Raw genomic sequence first — 17,632 nt, forward strand, 5'->3', positions numbered from 1 at the left:
AGAGAGAGAGAGAGAGAGAGAGAGAGAGCGAGTGAGAGAGCGAGAGAGAGAGAATGTATATTGGTTTATATATGTATATATATATATATATATATATATATATATATACATATATATGTGTGTGTTAGTGTTTGTTATATATATATATATATCTGTCTGTCTGTCTGTCTCTTTCTCTCGCTCTCTCGCTCTCTCTCTGTATATATATATATATATATATATATATATATAGAGAGAGAGAGAGAGAGAGAGAGAGAGAGAGAGCGAGATAGATATAGCTTATTGACTCTATGTATTGCGACGCTATTTACGTTTAAAACATTAAAACATTCGGTGGCTTATATACAATCCGCGATAGTATACAAGTATATAGGCAACGCCCAGTCACATATAGCTTATGCGACAGAAGAGATTATACCACTAGCTACATGCTTTAACCCCCTTATTTTACAACAAACATTGCGTGCTAGGTATCCATTCTTCCACGATGTCCCCCGGGGTTTAATGATCTTGGAATTGCTGCCATTTCGTGATGGAGTTCGCGAACCCTGACACGACTCGAGCTGCGCAGCGAGAAAATGAAACCAGTTGAACATGTCTGCCTGCCCCAGTGCATGATGATTGAAGCGAGGCTCTGTCCCACATACCCGTTTAACCACCCGGTATATTGATTCTATTGCTGTTTTGATTGTGGAAAATATACAAAGGCATACAAGAGAGTCGGGAAACGTATACAGTCCCCCGTGTGGTTATACAACGCTATTCAGTTTAACGGTAGCTGACTATACATTTCGTGACGCACTGCATAGTGGACTGGGTGTGACGGAATGCCGGCTTGTTGAGACCTAACCGCTACTGAAACAACGCCTTGGAAGGCACGGGTGATACGTATACAATCCATGCTTAGAGGCTTCACCTTCAACATCAGAGGTAAGACTTTTGTCGTCAACGTAATGCGGTAATACTATTTACATGTCTTAGATATTACGGATGTACGTTTTTGACAAATCTGTTTCAACAGACATGTTCCTTGTCATCCACTCTTGTTGACTGGTTCAAAGTTTATTTGTAATTTTATAAGATAAATCATGAATTACGTTGATAAATATGTCAGATGTTTGAGTAGCACTCGTTTCGTTACAGATGACGTCCCCACAGCAATACCTAATTGTGGCAGGATATTGTCTGATTATCAGCCTACAAGTCACTTATCAACAGAATGGTAATATTTATTTTCAAATGTACACTTTACAATGACTCACATTTACATACATATTTTGTAGTTTTTTGTTCGAAAAACATGAATGAGTAATAGTGAGTGTGCGAGTTGTTTCACGCCCCTATGAAAAGTTGTTCTATTATATCACGGCGTGGCATATTGATATATGAGGAAACCCTAGAGAGGCGTTTACAACCAACGTGAAACCCACTAGCACAGGTATGGTGCTGACAAAGTATTACAATTGGGAGGACATTGATTCCACTCAATCTTACACGTTTCTAGCACGATTATGAGATGGAATAGTGATCAGGTGAATGTTCTGGAATCTGACAATACCCCGTTGTTCCTCAACAATCCTCTGTAGGTCAGCTGTAAATAACACTGAATCTGAACGCGCCCTATACCCGACGAACAACTGGGGACATTGACAATAAAACGTAACACTTCAAAGAGGTATTCACGCATATATCCCTTTGACGGGAAAAAGGTACGGAATGTCATTGACAACCGACAATCCCGGGTCGGTGTTGACAACGGCCCCTTCCCAAACGGGTGTGGGTATCTCCACTGTGCGACGAAATGACGCCTAACAGACCCGATTGACAGTCTCAAGAAGACACTGACGGTTGCATTCACCTCGTGCTGCCCGCTGTGCCGATTGTTGACGCATTAACGTTACGCATAGGCTGCACTTAAGTATTTCATAATATGAGTCATGTGGGAAATATTAGGAACAGGTTTACTGTGCCTTAGGGCCTACAGGAGTTATCTTTTAACTGATAATAATTTGTTGAAATTCCGCTCACCGCCCTTTATGTTTACATAATGTCGAAACGCTCTTCGCTTTAATACAGAACTGATTCTTGTAAGTATAGGACGCGGAAGAAGTTACTTACAATAGCGCCTTTGAAATAAACAGGTTTAGTCCTCCCTTGCATGAATGAACTTTAACTGAGCTTGTGCTATAAACATAGCTATCAAGATTTCTAGACGGCTATACCTGATGATAATACTCACCTGTCTGAAACATTATTTATTGTGGGAATTGAAGATGTGCTATCTATGCTGAGTCAACGACAAGATGCGTTTGAGGCGTGACTTTAAAACTGCGCCCCTCTGACTTGCAAAACGAAGATATTTCTTAATGTTTTTCTGTACTTATTAGCGGCAGAATCTCTGCACTTGGCGGGTGCTGCCTGTAGGGCGGGACATGATTACCGTTTTCGCGCACGCCTTGTGTCATCACTGTGTTTCAGTGGTCATTCATATAATTTTCACAGCTATTTGCCCTTTACGCCAAGAGGAATCAGTTTCGGCAGAAAAACTAGGCTGGCTATTCTCTTGCATTGACAGTTAATATTCGTATGTCTGCATAGCGCCTATTCTCTAAAAATGTCACATCGCTATCTATCGTCACAAGCGGGGCGTTATAATGAGGTTATGCAGATTACATGTCTATAAATACCGGGAATAAGAAAATGTTCACCGATGTTTGATGGAGAAACAAGACATGGTTATTGGTGATGGTGATGTGAATTCATGCGGGTATCACATGCGACATAACATGCATCATCTCAATGAGTACCCCACAACAGGTGACGTGCGCATGCATGACGTCATGAAGTAACATGTTCGCAGGACTCTGTAGTGGGCAGAGTAAAGGGTGCATTTTAAAGTGTATACTTTCTGTTATGCGGCAGTTAATATTCATTCAATAATTATACTGTTAACAGAAGGATGGATATAACTCCTTTTTGTACCTCACTCACTCACTCACTCACTCACGTTCCTACCCACTCACTCACCTACCCACTCACTCACTCACTCACCTACCCTCCCATTCACTCACTCACTCAATCACTCACCTACCCACTCACTCACCTACCCACTCACTCACTCACTCACTCACCTACCCACTCACTCACTCACTCACTCACCTACCCTTACACTCACTCACCTACCCTCCCATTCACTCGCTCACTCACTCACTCACTCACCCACTCACTCACCTACCCACTCACTCACTCACTCACTCACCTACCCTTACACTCACTCACCTACCATCCCACTCACTCACTCACTCACTCACTCACTCACTCACCCACTCACTCACCTACCCACTCACTCACTCACTCACTCACCTACCCTTACACTCACTCACCTACCATCCCACTCACTCACTCACTCATCCCCTAACCTTACACTCACTCACTCACTCATCCCCTAACCTTACACTCACTCACTCACTCATCCCCTATCCTTATACTCACTCACTCACTCATCCCCTAACCTTACACTCACTCACTCACCTACCCTCCCATTCACTCACTCACTCACTCATCCCCTACCCTTACACCCACTCACTCACTCATCCCCTACCCTTACACCCACTCACGCACTCATTCACTACCCTTACACTCACTCACTCACCTACCATCCCATTCACTCACTCACTCACTCATCCCCTACCCTTACACCCACTCACTCACTCATTCACTACCCTTACACTCACTCACTCACCTACCCTCCCATCCACTCACTCACTCACTCACTCACTCACTCACTCCCTACCCAACCACTCACTCACTCACCTACCCTCCCATTCACTCACTCACTCACTCACAGAAAATCAACCTAACCAAAACACATTATATATCCAGCCGTACATCAAAGGCTACAATATAATCTTCATCCTAAATGAACACAATAGTCGTAGCTCTGTGTAACAATTCCCTTCAACGCAAATTCCCAAATGCCACAAGATACCGGCACAAACCAACGTCATACCGAACGCCTTCAAGTTTTCCCTTTACAGGTTACTTACTTTTCTTAAATAAATATACGAATAAACTATGAGTGAATTATATATATTATTCAAACGACCTGAAACGTTCTTCATCAAATTATGTATCTCAGTGTTTCAGCAATCCTTGACAGATACCAACGTTGATCCAGGAAGTTTCGGTAACCTTGTACTTCAAGTCAGCCCCGGGATAACAGATGCGGGACAATGGTTTAAGGACGGAGTAGAACTGTTTGATATACCCGGCAAACTGCAAATTGCGGTTTCTGGTCAATTACGTCAACTGGTCATCTTTAACATTCTTGTGTCTGATACTGGACGATACAGCTTCAGCCTTCGGGGACAGACCACTTCAGCCTTCTTAACAGTGGGAGGTAGGTGATGTAGCAATGCTACATAGATACAATTAGCCGAATGGATTTCTGCATAAAAACGCCAAAATAAAGCATTATGGTTTTTCTTATTAAATATACAAGATATTTGCGACAGGGAAACAAACTAGAGTTATAATCTTTTTATCGTATAGTGAGTGAGTGAGTTTGGTTTAAGGCCGCTTTTAACAGTATTCCAGTTATATCACGGCATGTCAGATTAATGTGGGAGGAAAGCCCGAAGTGATGCAGGTCTCAGACGTTTACCACTTCGGTGAAACCCACAAGCATGGGTATGGTGCTGACAAACCTAGAAACATAATCGGGGCGAACCGGGATTCGAACCCACAATCATAGGTTTCTGGCGTGTCCAAGGGACGCAACTCTGCACAGCCTAAGACGACTGGGCCACCGGTGCCCCCTCTTTATCGTATAATGTCATACTAAAAATAATCGATGTTCAATGAAGTAATTTATAATCAGCGTTTGAATGCAATGTTTGAGGGAACCGTATTCACATGTGTCTACATAATCGTATACGCATTGGACAAAAAGCTTTCTAAACTTGAAAGTCACCTTATTGAACAATTGGTAATTGTGAGGTAATTTTAGCACGTTGACATTTTATTTATTGAACTTGAAAGTATTTAATGCAAGGTGATCTCATTTGCATATATATCGAATCTGAAAGTTTTTCACATTAGTTTATCGATAACACTTCCATTATATGATGATTAGACGGATGTTGATCTGTCGTGATGAGGAGGCGTGCTCTATGTGTCCCGGTACTGTGTGTTTTTAAGTCTACATTATGAATGCGTGCCTTGTGCCATATGTAGACACTGTGCCTGTTTAAATTATTATTATTAGTATTATAAGTATTATTATGTGCAGATTAAAATGAAAAATGTAGCAAAGAGGGTTTGGGCGATCCTGGCACAGTCAGACTGGTTAGGCTCACCATCAGCTCAGGGCTGTTGCCCCCTCTACACGCAGCCCAGACAGCGATTGGGACTTCTCCCAGGAAGCGCTGCCTACAGTCAAACCCACCCAGAACTTATCGGAGAATGTGCACTCTCCCAAACATTGCAGCCTTCTGCATTACCCAGATTGTCAGAAGGGCTGTATTCCTTGTAGCGAACCCGGGTACTCTCGCAATGAATGGGAGGTACGAAATCTAAGGCACCAAGAACAATGGGTAGTCGGACAACGTGGTACTATGGATGCAAGCGTGACATTTCGAAAGCGAGGTCTGCATATTTGCCATGTTTTGTCTGTTTCCTGTCAATCACATAAGTGTCAAAAGGGACAGAAAATTCAATAATATTAATGATTGCATTGGATTTATTAAAAAGGACAAGATCAGATTTGTTGGCCTGGATACGTCTTAGGCTGTATACGGACCTATTCCAAAGATATTATTGTCATTATTAAAAAGCTTGATTACGAAATTCGAATTTTCAGAACAAAACGTTTTAAAGATTTTCTTAAAGAACCAATTGGTCAGAACATAGAAACTTGAACCATATAAACTATAGGGCTAAGGAAGGTAGACGTCCATTCTTGATCGTGGCTGACTATGAAACAAACAAGAAATAGTTATTCGATGGTGATGTATTTGATACTTTGGATACTTTGAGCGTCATGTGTGCGCGGGCTTGCTCTGCTTAAATAGACGTGGATTTACTATGTTATTCGGGAAGAAGCACATATTAATAGCATTATGATGTTCTTCGTCGTTTTCGTGTGAAGCAATAACGTTTGTCTGATTTCAGATGTTGTAGTCGGAGTGTGGGGGGAGTGGACACAGTGGAGTGGTCCCCCCTGCCCTGCCACGTGTGGTCCTACAGCCACGCACGCCGCCAGCAGAAGCAGATCCTGCTCATTTGAAAATTCCTGTGCTGGAGAAGGGAGTCAGAGCGAAATGAGATCGTGTGCACCAGCATGTGGTATGAATTGTTGTTTTTTGTATGGTATATAAACTCCCCGTTAGCTACATTGAGACCGATTTTTTAAACAATTTATTAATTCAATTTAATTAAACTTTCTCACTGAAGGTGTATGGCTACATGCATATACCTAGTGCGTGAAAATATACAATATTACTATTCACTCAGTTTAAAGATGAAACACGGGATACTGAGATGATGTGAAAAGGGGATTAACGTCGCGTACATAGCATGTGTGTGTGCGTGTGTGTGTGTGTGTGTGAGAGAGAGAGAGAGAGAGAGAGAGAGAGAGAGAGAGAGAGAGAGAGAGAGAGAGAGAGAGATGGTGTGACTGCTTGTACCCACTGAGATACCATGCCGCTGTTTAACATGAATACGCCACTCAGACACAGTATACTGACTCCGAGCCGAACAGTCCTTGTTTTAGCCCCTCAATGCCGAGCGCCAGACAGGGTAAAACAAGTAACATCATTTAACTTCTTTTGGTATGACGCGGTCGGGGATCGAAGCTCGGACCTTCCACTCTCCGGGCGGACGCTCTTCCACTAGACCACCGTGGCGGTCACGAAATACTGAAATAGAGTAGGAAGTTTTATATCACTGAAGATAATGTAGCCATAAAATATGAAGACTTGTCTTCGAATACACATCTGTATCATTTTATTCTGTATTGGTAGCTTTCCAAACCATAAAAGAACTGAAGTGGTTTGTGCTATATTATGTTTGTTTGTTTGTTGTTCAACGCCGCTCTCGGCAATATTCCAGCTATATGGTGACTGTCTGTAAATAATCGAGTCTGGACCGGGCCATCTTCAGCTAAATATTAAGTTGGAAATAATACTGTATGGAGTATATGCTAGTAAACAATGTGAATTACTTTGACGTTCTGGATAACAAATTTTGTGCTAAACTACAATGTTAACATATACCCATCTTCACGAGGCAAGGGAATTAAGTGTCAATAAAAGTCAAGTTTCCACCCTTGCCAAACTAGGCTAGAATTCCGTGGTTCGATCGTAGCGCCACCTGTGGCAATTATGTCCCTTCTACGTCTCTCCTATTGACCAATCATATTCCACCTATCATATGAATTTGCTTAAAAACATGGCGGCGCCTCGTCAAGGCTATCTGATCGATAACAAGGATCTATATTTTAATAAAACGGGTCTTACCTCGCGAAATGCAACACATTACATTAGCAACTTGATTACCAACATGAAATATGTGTAGATGCCCAGGTGACGATACAAATGCTTAACTCCTGCAATCGACCTACATCTGCACGGCAGTTTACTGACCGGGCGTCGATTTCGTTACGCGATTTTGATTGGACTATGCATAGACTCGTTAGTCCAGCCAACACATAATTCCAGCCTTGTTCGGCTAGCGTGGAAACTGGACTGGGGAGGATGACATATACTCTCACCCTACACGTCAAAACCAAACCAAATCAACATCTTGCAAATATATCTTCATGACTGTCTATGCACAAAATATGAATATGACAAAAAAATTACTAGCTTTCATCAAAATGAAATAGCATGATGACAGAAGTAATAATAGTTTAGAAGGAAATAGGCCAAGTTCACATCGGCAAGGTCAAACAATAAAGCAAGGGAAGACAACGACACTACAGAAATAGTCAATCCTCTCTCCAACATTCATTCTTTGCATCAAGTTAAAACAATGTTTTGCCCACAACATAATGGACCGCCTCCGTGGTCTAGTGGTAAAGCGTCCGCCCGGAGAGCGGAAGGTCCGGGGTTCGATCCCCGACCGCGTCATACCAAAAGCCGTTAAAAGATGGTATTTGTTGTTGCCCTGTCCGACGCTCGGCATTAAGGGGCTAAAACAAGGACTGGTCGGCTCGGAGTCAGTATAATGTGTCTGAGTACGGTATTAATGTTAAACTGCAGCATGGTATCTCAGTGGGCTAGCACTATGAATCGGCATCAGTCCGGTCTAGTACAAGCAGACACACACACACACGTGCATGCACGTCGCTATGTAAGTGCAATAATCTTAGACGCGACGTTAAAGCCTATTTCACCTCACCCCACATATAACATATACAATACCACCAACTCTGGACACTCACACACACTCAATGGCCAGACGGTGGCAGTTGGTAGCATTGTGTCAATGAAAGCCTTATGTCTACCTGTTCTTAATCCTTGCAGAGCTAAAACAAGTGCGAATATATTTTTTTTTAATTTTTGAAATATATATGTAATGTTTCTAACTATGTTTTTAAAGGCGTTCATTAAAATTAGCAATTAAAATAACAGGAGCGAAATGTTTGTTACGACATTGGCACCCGACCGCTGTGTATCTAGAATACTGGAGCATGTATACATTCAAGCCTACGCATATTTTAGGTGCAGTAAACGGGAACTGGGGTGAGTGGACACAGTGGAGTGGTCCCCCCTGTTCTGCCACGTGTGGTCCTACAGCCAGACGCACCCTCTCCAGATCCAGGTCCTGCAATAACCCAGCTCCAAGGGATGGCGGCGCCCCCTGTTCTGGAGAAACTACTCAAAGTCAAAACTTAGAGTGTGGGCCGGCTTCTTGTGGTATGTACACATAATTCCTAGTGTAGTAGTAGTAGTAGTAGTAATAGTAGTAGTAGTAGTAGTAGTAGTAGTAGTTGCAGCAGGAGTGGAAGTAGAAGTTGTCGTCGTAGTAGTAACTGTAGCAGAAGTAAGAGTAGAAGCAGATGTAGAACTTGTAGTTGTTGATGCAATAGTAGTAGTAGTAGTAGTAGTAGTAGAAGTAGTAGTAGTGGTAGTAGTAGTAGTAGTAGTAGTAGTAGTAGTAGTAGTAGTAGTAGTAGTAGTAGTTCTGTTTGTTTGTTGTTTAACGCCGCACTCAGCAATATTCCAGCTATATGACGGCGGTCTGTAAATAATCGAGTCTGGACAAGACAATCCAGTGGTTGATATCATGAGCATCGATCCACGCAATTTGGATACGCTGACCTGCATCAACCAAGCCCGTTTGTCGCCTCCTACAACAAGTATAGTCGCGTCTCATGACAAGCATGGGTTGCTGAATACCAATTCTAACTCGGATCTTCACGGGTCAGAAGTAGTAGTAGTAATAGTAGTAGTAGTAGTAGTTGTTGTAGTAGAAGTAGTAGTAATAGTATGAAGATATGCCCCTGAATCAATTGGTAACACATATTTTTTATCAGTACAGGTGTAAATGAATCACATACATTCTAAATTAAACCTTTTTTACAGCGCCAAGCATCTTCAAGGTAGGTCTCTCAAGCGAGAGTCGAGCTGTTGGTGAGCAGGTGCTATTCCAGGTGGAGTTTATTCAGTCAACTGCTACAAGTGTAATAGGCACATGGAGAAAGAATGATGTGGTCATTGCAAATGGTGGCAACTATATCATCGCGTCCGCTGGCAGTAGTCAGTACCTGTATATAACAAATCTACAAGTCTCGGACTCTGGGCGGTATTCCTACACTTTTGAAGGAGAGACGACCGCAGCCCAGTTGACAGTTGGCTCAGGTATGTCCAGTAAGGCTCAGAACTGATTGCTTTGATTACAGCATGATGACCATCCATCCACAGATAATAATCGAGTCTGGACCAGACAATCCAGTGATTAATATCATGAGCATCGATCCGCGCAATTGGTATCGATGACATGCATCAACCAAGTCAGCGAGCCTAACCACACGATCCCGTTAGTCGCCTCATACGACACATAGGGACCAGCCGTCATTTGTCTGGAGGTAGTTTGCAGTTTGAGTCAAAACCTTGTCGGTTTAATTATGTCATGAATTTTAAAAAAGGACTGATTTCATCAATTTGCAGATAATGTAGAACAGTGTCACGTGTAGCTTTGATGGCGCTAAATTGAATACACAAACGTTAGGTTTCAAATGCAGTGCTGTCGTGGCAGAGGATGGAAAGTGCTTTGATTGGAGCTATGACAGCATATTGGACCCAGTATGGTCTTCTCTGTACTTGGAACAGTTTTGTACCATGATAAACTCATATATATACCTAAACGTGTGTCCTGAGAAGACAGAGCTGATGTTCGAACTCGTTCAGTTTCTTAGATATCATGAGAGTGTTCACACTGTATTGTAAACCTATAGAAAGTGTGTTCTGTGTTGTGATTGGCTAATTTGGGTCACATGACCAAATGTCAAAGGGTGAAAATATGATTTGCATTCCCTGAAGCAAGCGACCGAATCACTGTGTAGGAATACATAATTACTCAGCAATTTTTGCATACTAATTAACATGGTATTAACATACTAATTAAACCATAGGTTTACACATAAAATATCGATAAATACTATGTGTGTGTCTAACGCTTTCGGGTCTCGTGATGAATTTCCAAGCTGCAAATACTCGATAAAATCCCGGAAATAGACTCACACAAAGTATTTATCTTCTAAATCTGAACGAAGTCTTATGCTGAGGTTACACACATGAAAACACATGTTTATGGAAATAGATTCGGTAGTTGGTAATTCTAGGAGGCACTTTCTACGTTTCCCCAAACTTTTGTGAGACATTTGTGATCCCGAAATTCTAATGAACTCATGGTACAATGGCTAACGTGGTGTGTCCACTGAGTCCAGTGCAGCGAAACATATTTCAATTCTATTTCTGACAAAACATGTTAATTACACACGATACAAAATAAATGCAAAATTCATGTCGCTATACTAAATACTAATTTTTACAAAGTTATATACAATTTTATATATAATTTTATATATAAATTTTTATAAATAATTATTTACATACATATTAACTACGTCGTTCTGGGAGTGGTGAGAGTTGCAACACAATAATTCAGAACAGTGATGGTTTAACAACATCAGTGTCAACCCCCGTCGGTTTGATGGATGCAATTGAAAAATAACTACCCTCACCCTGTTGGCAGTTTTCGAGGATTGTATATATATTTTTAGGAATCAGTGACGATATATCTCCAAGTACTCTATGCATTTATTATAACAAAAACATGAACACGTGTGTTTCCAGGCCCTATAAACGGCAACTGGGGTGCATGGGGACAGTGGAGTGGTCCCCCCTGTCCTGCCACGTGTGGTCCTACAGCCAGGCACACCGCCAGCAGAATCAGATCCTGTAATAACCCAGCTCCCAGCAATGGTGGAGCTACCTGCTCAGGTGATAGCGGTCAAAGTGGAGAGCAACAATGTGGGCCATCTGTCTGTGGTATGTACACATTAGTTTGTGTTTTTTGTTCGTTGACTTTCTTTAACAATATGCGAGCTAGACTTGACAGTGATGGAGGTTATCACCGCTTTACAGCATATTATTGATGCTAATTTTAGATATTACTATTTTGAGAAACCAGCCAGCGCGGGTATGATGCTGAGATACCAGGATTCATTATCTTAATTGGAACCAACGACAACAACATTATGGCAATCTTAAGGGATACAACGCGGTGGTGGTAGCATTGTTATTAGTAGTGCCAGAAGTTGACACATATATATAAAGTCAACAGTTGAAGACAAAGACAACTATTTACAGTCAGCATTGCTATTCACATATGTCCTGCATGAATACTGACAGCTTAATCAATGGTAATATCACAATAAACATTATCAAAAGTCTCCTGTAATTCACTCAAAGCAATCATTAAAAATATTTCAGATTTGATATCTGAGTGTTATTTTTCTCGTTGGTTGTTGATGAAGAATTGTAATTGGTGGATGGAAAATCCTTCATTTTATTGAAGTCAATTTGGAACTGGACAAGGAGGACAATGGTTAATCCTGCTTTAGGCTGATAACCACATATTGTCTACATAGAATTAATAAAGCAGGCAAATATACTTATATAACGGTAACTATCTTCTCATAATAAAAACAATTAATTACCTAACTTTCCTATATTCAGTTGTAACATTCTTAAATGAAAATCTTTCTCTTTTGCAACCGAACATGTACATGTACCTTAACGGGTTACCTCCCGTTGCACGCGCGTCTTTTGATGTTAATGTGGCAGTTCAGGTAGATAATAAATAATGAATAAAACAAAAGCGTTTTATTACAGAAGAGAAGTTATAGACGTCAACTTCTTTATGAGAAACACAACGTTTCGGAGTATGTACTTATTCCTTTTATCAGCGATTGAGTAAGTATATGCTTCGAAACGTTGTGAACTCTTCCACGGGTGGCCCAGACGCCCAAGGCGCCGCGATTTGCTGTGCAGAGTTGCGTCCCTTCTCACGCCAGAAACCTATGATTGTGGGTTCGAATCCCGGTTCGCCCCGATTATGTTTCTAGGTTTGTCAGCACCATACCCGTGCTCGTGTGTTTCACCGAAGAGGTAAACGTCCGAGACCTGCATCACTTCGGGCTTTCCTCCCACATTAAGCTGACACGATGTGGTCTAACTGGAATACTGATAAAAGCGGTGTTAAACCAACTAACTCACTTACTCACTCACTCACTCACTCACTCACTCTTCCTATTGTGGTTCACTTCTAAATGCCATGTAAAGACCAGAAGCGTTTTATTGTCGTATCTCCTGAATTTAGTTATCATACATTTGTACATGTCAAATGTCAACACTATCAGGCATGTGTTATCGCATAGTATCCCCTTTGTACATATCATGTGCAAGGTACGCATCAACATTCACTTAGCACTTCTAATTATGTAGTTTCCACATGGAACAACTGGGGCCAGTGGATCGATTCCAGTTGTCCTGCAACATGTGGTGTTGATGTGACACAGACTGCCACTCGAAGCAGGACCTGCAACCAGCAGGCAGGTCAACCGTTCTGTTCTGGTTCAAGCACAGACTCTGAGGTTAGGGTGTGCAGCCTTCCCCTGTGCCCAGGTGAGGAACATGCGATGTATATCTACTCAATGACAGAATGTATAACCTTGCTCCAGAATAATCAGAAGAATAGTTCTTGTATTTTGACACATTTGAAATCCATTCAAAGAATTATGACTACTTACATGATTAAGAGTGATGTTCCCTGATATCATTGATGGAATCACATATGCCACACAATGTTTAAAACGGATTCACACTATTTATTTGTTTGGCAATAATCTAATCTGTGGGGGACTTTGTAATTAAGAACGTGCTGACGCATGCAATACAAGCTCTATTAATACAGCCACATGACAATAGTAGCTTACCTACATTAAAATTAACGCTTTCAGTAAACGGGAACTGGGCTCAGTGGTCACAGTGGAGTGGTCCCTCCTGTTCTGTCACGTGCGGTCCTACAGCCAGACGCACCATCACCAGGAGCAGGTCCTGTAGTAACCCACCTCCCAGCAATGGCGGAGCTAACTGTCCAGGTCAAGCCACTGAGACTAATGACTTATCGTGTGGACCGTCAACTTGTGGTATGTACTTGAAAATTGAGCTGTTTCAATGAAAACTCTTTTCCATAAAACAGGTTTTCTATGCTTTGAGTGCCCCGATGAAATATACAAACATTTCAGAGATTTAATGATGATGGGCTAATTTATTGTTTATTGTGATGATCATGTTTTGATCTAAATAAATACAAATGATACATTTTCACTCGTGTCTGCGCCATTGATGAACATATTGATTTTGTCAGGTCAGTCGATGAGATAAACATGATATTCGCAAACTATCGTTTATCCATCTCAAATGAATAAAAACTGTATTAATGATTTATTTTCTCTTTCAAATCATTCGAACATGAATTAACAAGACACTTTATGAGATTCCAGTTGTGCATACAGTAATATGTAATGATTGTAATCTCCTTTCAAATGAAATGTTCATGCAAACAAAATGATTAAAGAATTCTTTATAACGGGCTATATTTAATTGAAATAAATAAACGTTTTTATTGAACTTGAGTTGGATAAGACATCTGTTCTTATTATTGTGTCGGTAACTCTATCTTTTGCAGGCTTAGATCAGGTGGTGAATACAATTTAAGAAGTCTTTATTTTGAGAATATTATTTCTGTCATATATCATGAAAGTTGTCATTTTTCTTTTTCAAATATCAGCTCTACCTGGCAACGCGATGAGAAAAGCATATGTTTTGACAATACTACCCTCATAGCCTCTATCGAAATACTGTTATATACAAAGCTTTCATGACTCGACAATCCTATTGTGTAACAGAAACTGTGACTTCCACTTGGAATAACTGGGGCCAGTGGATCGATTCAAGCTGTCCTGCAACATGTGGTGTTGGTGTGACACAGACTGCCACTCGAAGCAGGACCTGCAACCAGCCGTCAGGTCAACCTTTCTGTTCTGGTTCAAGCACAGACTTCGAGGTTAGGGAATGCAGCCTGTCCCTGTGCCCAGGTGAGGAACATGCAATGTATATGTGAATAACACTTCTTTCATAGTCAACTGTGAAACTGAAACTTGAATTTCTAATATCTTACTGTTACACTCTCATAAAAAGGGTGCGTTTCGGTGAAAAGTACAAGTAATATTGGCATGTTACTTTAATACAGCCACATGGAAACCTGGCTGAACTGTTGTCTTATTATCGTCTTCAGTAAACGGGAACTGGGGTGGGTGGTCACAGTGGAGTGATCCCCCTTGTTCTGCTACATGCGGTCCCGCAGCCAGACGTACCCTCAGCAGGACCAGGTTCTGTAATAACCCAGCTCCCAGCAATGGCGGAGCTGACTGTCCAGGTCAAGCCACTGGGACTAATGAAGTATCGTGTGGACCGTCAATTTGTGGTGCGTACTTGAAAATTGAGTTTAGATGAAAACTCATTTCCATAAACTCTTTTCACTCTGATGAAAATATTTATGTGGCAGGTCAGTCGATGAGATGAACATGTTATTTGACAACAAACTATATTATATTCATCTAAAATGAGTAAACTATGTTTCAATTTAGTCAGATAACATGCCTTCCAGGAACTCATCTTTATCCTCTTTGTGAAAGGGTCACCTTCCTTTGCTTACTCTCTCCTTTTGGTAAGGAAGTCTCTGTAACTATATAGCCTCAGGCTAAGATCAGGTGAACAACACATTAAATGTAGAAAACCCTGCTTGTTTTTGTCAATTGCATTTTGTATTTTATCTAGAGAACTGACATTTTTACAATTCAAATATCAGCTCTGTCTCGTCACGAAATGAAATCACCTGTTGTTTTCAAGATAGTAACCAAATGTCCTGTATGTAAATCAAATAATCAGACTCAAAGTATGTGTAAATACTGCATCTATATTCACCATCATATTATTAAAACAGTACAATCAACATGGAATAACTGGGGCCAATGGGTCGATCCCGGTTGCCCTGCAACGTGTGGTGTTGGTGTGACACGGACTGCCACTCGAAGCAGGACCTGCAACCAGCCGTCAGGTCAACCCTTCTGTTCTGGTTCTAGCACAGACTTCGAGGTTAGGGCATGCAGCCTGCCTCTCTGCCCAGGTAAGGAAGATGTGCGATGAATATCTCTTAAATAATACATAGTATGACATCGGAGCCAGTTTACTTATTTCAGTGCTATAATCAACTTGGAGGACTGCGAATTAAACTTTACATATGTTTCATCACTGGTAACATCTCTTTCATTGCCAACTGTATAATGTCCGTCTAAATAGCATACTCATACATCTCATTTTAATAAACTATAAGAGAAATATGCTTAGGTGAAATTGCATCTCCTGTTATTCTATATATTTGAGGGGCGGTCGGGTAGCCTTGTGGTTTAAGCGTTCGCTCGTCACGCCGAAGACCCTGGTTCGATTCCCGACATGGGTACAATGTGTGAAGGCCATTTCTGGTGTCCCCCGCCGTGATATTGCTGGAATATTGCTAAAAGCGGCGTAAAACCATACTCACTCACTCACTCTATATATTTGAAAAGCAACGTGTAAACCGTAGCTTACCTACAGTTTAATGAACGCTTTCAGTAAACGGGAACTGGGCTCAGTGGTCACAGTGGAGTGGTCCCTCCTGTTCTGTCACGTGCGGTCCTACAGCCAGACGCACCATCACCAGAAGCAGGTCCTGTAGTAACCCACCTCCCAGCAATGGTGGAGCTAGCTGTCCAGGTCAAGCCATAGTAACTGATGCCATATCGTGTGGACCGTCAACTTGTGGTGTGTACTCCTAAAATCAATGATATCATTGTATACTCTTACATTATATTTTGTTCTTGTAGCATGGCTCTATTTTCCAAATGTATCGCATACGTTTTTTCTGTTTTTAATCATTAGAATATGAATATAAAGTTACTGTATGAGGATGTTGTTGTATAAGGGGTAATGTATAAAGACTGGTATTATACCTCCGGGCGGATATAGCGTTCCGTCTGTCCATCCTTCCATCCGTCCTTCTGTCCGAGCTTTTGTACGGCCCATAACTTTTTAACCATGCACCCTAGCTTAACCAAACGTGCTACACTCATTTACCACACTGAGTACTTGTGTCTTTTGCTAGTTTGAAGATTCTGAATTTTTTTAATTTGTTCCGTTTCCATGGACACATTAAGAAACATAAAGAATTCATGTTGTGCTAAGCATTGATTATTCCACACTAGATTGAAATATATTCGCAAAAACATGTGTTCATTTCAAACATAATGCATCCTTATGGGGTTACAAAGGAAATCTTATCATGTAACAGAAACTGTGACTTCCACATGGAATAACTGGGGCCAATGGTTCGATCCCGGCTGTTCTGCATCATGTGGTGTTGGTGTGACACGGACTGCCACTCGAAGCAGGACCTGCAACCAGCCGTCAGGTCAACCGTTCTGTTCTGGTTCTAGCACAGACTCTGAGGTCAGGGCATGCAGCCTGCCCCTGTGCCCAGGTGAGGAACATGCGATGAATATCTACTCAATTGGACATACAATAAATCAAAACACAACAAACATATTCATAGAATATATATGATTTGTCATTATATCGATAGAGGTACTGAAATATCCATTAATAGCGAGTGTTAGTGTAAGTGGTAAGTTTAACACAGACAGAATCACGGAAGTCATCATAAAGTGCATCTGTGTATGTCATTCCGAGCCCAAATACATGAGAATTTATTCAAAGAATCATCACTACCTTACAGATTAAAAATATGTTCTTCTGATGTCTCAGGGAGGTGGTATTACACAGACCACATATGTCACATAATGTATTCATTGGATTCATAAATAAAATTAAATCAACACTTATCGGGAAAGGTTACTTTTTGTGCAATATTTTAGTCAATGAGAGGTTTGGAATTAACTTTTTTTGTCAACTGTGTAACTTCACGTTTTGTTTCTTTAACATCTCACCCGGGAAGAAAAACCTAT

The 17,632-nt window shown here is 41.2% G+C and overlaps 1 protein-coding gene across 2 annotated transcripts in view; it reads left to right on the plus strand.

The window, feature by feature from the left end:
• Nucleotides 1–631: 631 nt before the first annotated feature.
• Nucleotides 632–17,632, plus strand: part of LOC139466784 (SCO-spondin-like) — a 36,741-nt gene continuing 19,740 nt past the window's right edge. For both annotated transcript variants that reach the window (XM_071248464.1, XM_071248465.1), the window contains exons 1-14: nt 632–930; nt 1,144–1,222; nt 4,139–4,399; nt 6,172–6,345; nt 8,724–8,918; nt 9,588–9,863; nt 11,361–11,555; nt 13,014–13,193; nt 13,529–13,717; nt 14,480–14,668; nt 14,869–15,057; nt 15,577–15,759; nt 16,245–16,433; nt 16,960–17,148. In XM_071248464.1, coding sequence (XP_071104565.1) covers nt 1,144–1,222; nt 4,139–4,399; nt 6,172–6,345; nt 8,724–8,918; nt 9,588–9,863; nt 11,361–11,555; nt 13,014–13,193; nt 13,529–13,717; nt 14,480–14,668; nt 14,869–15,057; nt 15,577–15,759; nt 16,245–16,433; nt 16,960–17,148 — 2,488 coding nt within the window. In that variant the 5' untranslated portion in view covers nt 632–930. The remainder of the gene's footprint in view (nt 931–1,143; nt 1,223–4,138; nt 4,400–6,171; nt 6,346–8,723; nt 8,919–9,587; nt 9,864–11,360; nt 11,556–13,013; nt 13,194–13,528; nt 13,718–14,479; nt 14,669–14,868; nt 15,058–15,576; nt 15,760–16,244; nt 16,434–16,959; nt 17,149–17,632) is intronic.

Source organism: Haliotis cracherodii, unplaced genomic scaffold (assembly GCF_022045235.1).
Source record: "Haliotis cracherodii isolate W230 unplaced genomic scaffold, xgHalCrac1.p SCAF_19, whole genome shotgun sequence".
Classification (NCBI taxonomy): Eukaryota; Metazoa; Mollusca; class Gastropoda; order Lepetellida; family Haliotidae; genus Haliotis; species Haliotis cracherodii.